Below are 4,292 nucleotides of genomic sequence, written 5' to 3' on the forward strand. Positions count from 1 at the left end.
AGTTCAGCTCTGGCTGTTAACTTGAGGAGGAGACAGACCAGCTAGAGTGCAATTCCTGACTGTTACTAAGTCTCTTCAGCTAACAAACTCTCCTTCCCAGCCCTTTTGCCAAAAAACTAGATAAACTGCTTTCTCTGCTTTTCATTAGAGATGTTTTTTATGTGGACTGTTACTTTTTCCAAAGTAGAATCAGGAGTGGCCTGAGCAGAGATGACTGATCTCTTCTGTCTGAGCTTTTCAATGTTAGCTGTTATCTTTGAACTTGGAAGGAAGGGATTTGTGTCCACCTATTGATGGAAAGGCTTCTGGTAAGAAATACAGTAACATGATCTTGCTTAGAAATTAAGCTTTCCCAGTCTCTCAGCTGTTTAAAACAGCTGTATGAACAATCAGATTAATTTGGCTTGTAGCAGTGGAAGCTAGAGCTGTTGGCATCTATCAGAGTTCCTGAAAACTGCAGCTTCTCAGCCAAGCTTTTCTATTTTTGGGGATGTTTTTAGGTGTCTGTGTTCAGCCTGAGATGTCTCTAAAGAAAGCTTTCTAATGGTGCGTGCTGAGCATCCAGGTTATTAGAAGGATGTCCAGTTACCTACTGATGTGGGATGCCTTTGTTTTACTGTCTCTTTGGGGCAGAGGAACCCCTTGGGCTCGTGCAGGTGAGCTGGGATGGACTCAGCAACAGGAGCTGTGAGAAACTAATCTGTGTGTTCCTTCTGTGCAGCTGGGATGTGTTCACTCCGGCTTTGACCTCAGTCCCCTGTATGCTGTGATTGTTCAGCATCAAAGGTCCCCATATGCCTTGTCCGAAAAAGATAGTTTCCTGTTCCTTGTTTGTAAGGACAAGGTGCAAAAATAGCAGCCAGAAACTTGTATTTTTCCCAGGTTTATGATGTAGGAAGAAATCCTCTGATGGGAAATGTCACATTGCAAGTAGTGACATGAAGCTTTGACAGATGGCTTTACTTTTTTCATGAGAAATAGCAGTAGAAATGAAAGGGGTGACAGTTCTGTTTCTAGTGGATAAAAACAAAGCAGTACTTTCTGGGTGCCCATACTGTATGATGCATCGAACTGTCTGCTGCTGTCTCTTACTTCAATAAACCTCTTCCAAAGGCTTTTGGATAGTGCAGCGAGAGGCACAAGCTAGAAGACGTGTTCTGACTTGAATGTTGTTGCGGAGAAGAAACTCCTTTTAGGGACTTTTGTCTTCTCTTCCTTCACACACAACTTTTTAACTTAAGTAACTTCCACAGAAGTGTCATGCCCTGCCCATGTATTTGAGCTGCAGCTGCTGGCTTGTGGATGCTGAATGGTTTGGGTTTTGTGAACAAGCCAGGCATCCACTTTTCTTGCTTAGTCTTTTCTGGGGGATTTCTAGAACAAACAAGATGAATGTGTAGCTTGTGGCTTGGGATGTTAACGTCTTGGATCTCTCTCTTTCCAGCTGAACCACTGCCTCTGATGGACTTGTGTCGGCGAGCTGTGAGGCTTGCTCTGGGCAAGGAAAGACTGAATGAGATCCCTACGCTGCCACTGCCAGCCTCCCTCAAGAGTTATCTGCTCTACCAATGACCTTCATGTTCCGGGATTGAGAGTTGGAACCAAGGCAAAATATCTGGAGCTGATCCACTGGGAGATGGGTTTGCCACCCTTGTGTCATCGCTACTGTTGGAACTCCTTGGCCAAAGTACTTCCGTCACTGATACAGCCTCCATGTGCCCTTACTGGCAAGCTCTCAAGTAGTCCTTGTTTCAGAACTGAGTGTTTTTGTTCTTTGGAAGTCACTTCCCCTGCACACTTTAAGAAAAAAAAAAAAAAAGGAACACTTATAGAAGCTCTGTTCCTCTCTGCTTCTCCTGATAAAAGGCTGTCCTGCATCCTTTGGGTTGTAGAGCCTGGGAGTGAGCCCTCCTGTACCAGCTGAAGGGAAGAACCTAGCTTAGGGGAAGGGAAGGCACTAGGAGTGGACATCTTAAGACCAGGTGCTAAGAATGGAAAGGCATGGGGTGGCCAGCAGAGTTGGGAAGAGTCTGGAATACCAAGAGGAATTCATTGCTGAGTTTAAAACCAAAAAAACCCAAACCCTGAAACACCAAAACCAAGAACCCTTCCACCAGGACACTTGAATTGGAGGAGGTGGTTATGTTGCTGATATCTGTCTCTCTGCTAGGACTCCTTACCGTGTTCCATAGACAGTAAACCTTGCTTTCTTGTTTATCACCATCACTCTCAGTTCTCCTGTCCCATTCTGTCCTGCCTCCTCTTAGTGGGTTGACTGAGCAGTCACCCCATGTCTTCATCTGCCCTCTTCCTCTTGACTTAAAACTGCAGGTTTTAGTCTGGGACTGAAGGGTTTCTTGCTGATGTAGGGACAGGGAAGGGACAAACTTCTGCAATAAAGTCCCTGGTGAGACAGGCTGGATGTCCTCAGACTTGTTACGCAGCTGTAGGTCCTACCATCTTAGGTCTGCTTTCTGTATAGCCTGTTCCACATTAAGGTTTTAGAGAAACATAGTAATTCTCTAAGGGCTCTTCCAGGGAATTATCTTCTTGAATAAGCTGCTTAGTCACCCAAACCAGTCGTTGTTCTGCCACAGGCCATCAGCATAATCTTCGTTTAGCTATGCAGCTGAATAGTTGTCTGTTGCTTGGGGGGTAGGAAGTTGTCCCAGGGAAGGTGGTGGCAGTGTAGCTGCAGAAGTGCCATAAGCAGACCAGAAATCCAGAAGGTGGTTGCTGCAGAATGTAACTTGAGAGACTTTACCAGAGCCCAACGGGGTGATCTTCAAGCACAGCAAGAAAATGAACCTCTCCAGAGCTGGGGGTTGGCAGGGGAGAACTGCAATAAACAGGACAAGCAATTCAGGCAAAATCAGCACATCCCAAATAGATTCTTGCCTCAGTAGCCAAGTAAAGAGGATGACACTCCTTTACTAGCAGGAGCTGCTCTCTTGACCTCTCCACAGGTTACTATGCTGCCTTTCTGGGGTTATTTTGCACATTTCTTTGTCTTGAAAAAAATGTTTGTGTGGTTGTTTTTTTTTTTTTTTTTTTTTTTGCTCTTGAGTTATTCCTTCAGTTCTGTGTAGGTACAAATGAGTTTAGTTGTTGAAAATGTTAATATATATATTTGTGGTGTATGTATAAGAACATGTTTTAAACAGCTGCTGTAGGGTACCTTTTTAAAAATAAACTACTTACATAGTATATTTTTTAAAGCACAGAATTGGTGCCAAGACTGGGTGGGGTATGATGTGCCCCTTTCTTTTTTAATCTAATATTGTATGATTTTTTTAACATAGAGGTTTGTACTAGTTTCTGTTACAGGGTGGGACACAAATTGCACAAAAAAAATAGTGTGTATGGAGCCCTACTTGGTTGCCTTTGACTTGAACCAGTGTCTTCCACAACTCCAGGGAAGCCTGTGTTCTCCTCACTTCTAACGCTCTCCATGCTCCCTTGTCTCCATCTCTTCTCACTTCCCCAGTACATTTTGTACAGTTTTAAACTCTCACTTCCTATTTTATGGCTGTAGATAATACTTGGTAACCTAATAAACTTTATTAAATATTGCTTGATGCTGGGTTTTATTTGCATAAGATGATTAGAATTTTCCATATCTAGCTTCTTCATGAAGGCTGAGCGTACTTCTAAGAACTCAACCCAAGCTGGGACCTTGCTTCGAAGAACAAGAATTTAAAGCTGGCCTCTAAAAGCTGTGTGTAGGTGGAAGGCAAGCTGCAGTGATTGGTAGGCTGTCGGAACCTGTCATTTTATACATCTGCCGTTCATGCCTAAAGATAGCTATTCCTGGTAGAGCTGAATGAAATCTGTGAAGTCTCAAATGAGGAAGCTAAAGCCGCCTTGACTAGCAACTCATACAACTTGTTATACACAACTCATGCAACTCGTTACACTATACTATTCTTTCTTCAAGTAGATTCAATAGTCCAGGACTCTACCCATCTTCCCAAACTTGATGTGTTGGGGAGGCTTGCAAGCATCTCCTAGATTACAGCAGACAAACCTCTTTTTTTTTTCTTCCAGAAAAATATCATCTGAAACCAAGGCACCAACCTACCACTTCTTGTTGACACCTGAGACACCTGACTTTCTTTCTGTCTTTCCTTCTTAGGCAGAGAGGTGATAGACAGAAGAAAGCAAGATAAAATGTTGAGGGCTAAAGGAACCCCTGGCCATAGCACTAACCACAGAAGGTGCTGTGTGAGACAAACCGAGTGGTAGGAATCATTTCTAAATCACAGGTACTTGGGAAAAAGTCTGATTTAAGT

The 4,292-nt window shown here is 43.5% G+C and overlaps 1 protein-coding gene across 2 annotated transcripts in view; it reads left to right on the top strand.

Annotated features, from left to right (window-relative positions):
- SPSB1 (splA/ryanodine receptor domain and SOCS box containing 1) overlaps positions 1–3,576 on the top strand; it is a 39,294-nt gene extending 35,718 nt beyond the window's left edge. For both annotated transcript variants that reach the window (XM_035344701.1, XM_035344702.1), the window contains exon 3: positions 1,445–3,576. In XM_035344701.1, the coding sequence (XP_035200592.1) occupies positions 1,445–1,572 (128 nt within the window). In that variant the 3' untranslated portion in view covers positions 1,573–3,576. The remainder of the gene's footprint in view (positions 1–1,444) is intronic.
- Positions 3,577–4,292: the final 716 nt, after the last annotated feature.

The sequence above is a fragment of the Oxyura jamaicensis genome, chromosome 21 (genome assembly GCF_011077185.1).
Source record: "Oxyura jamaicensis isolate SHBP4307 breed ruddy duck chromosome 21, BPBGC_Ojam_1.0, whole genome shotgun sequence".
Taxonomy (NCBI): domain Eukaryota; kingdom Metazoa; phylum Chordata; class Aves; order Anseriformes; family Anatidae; genus Oxyura; species Oxyura jamaicensis.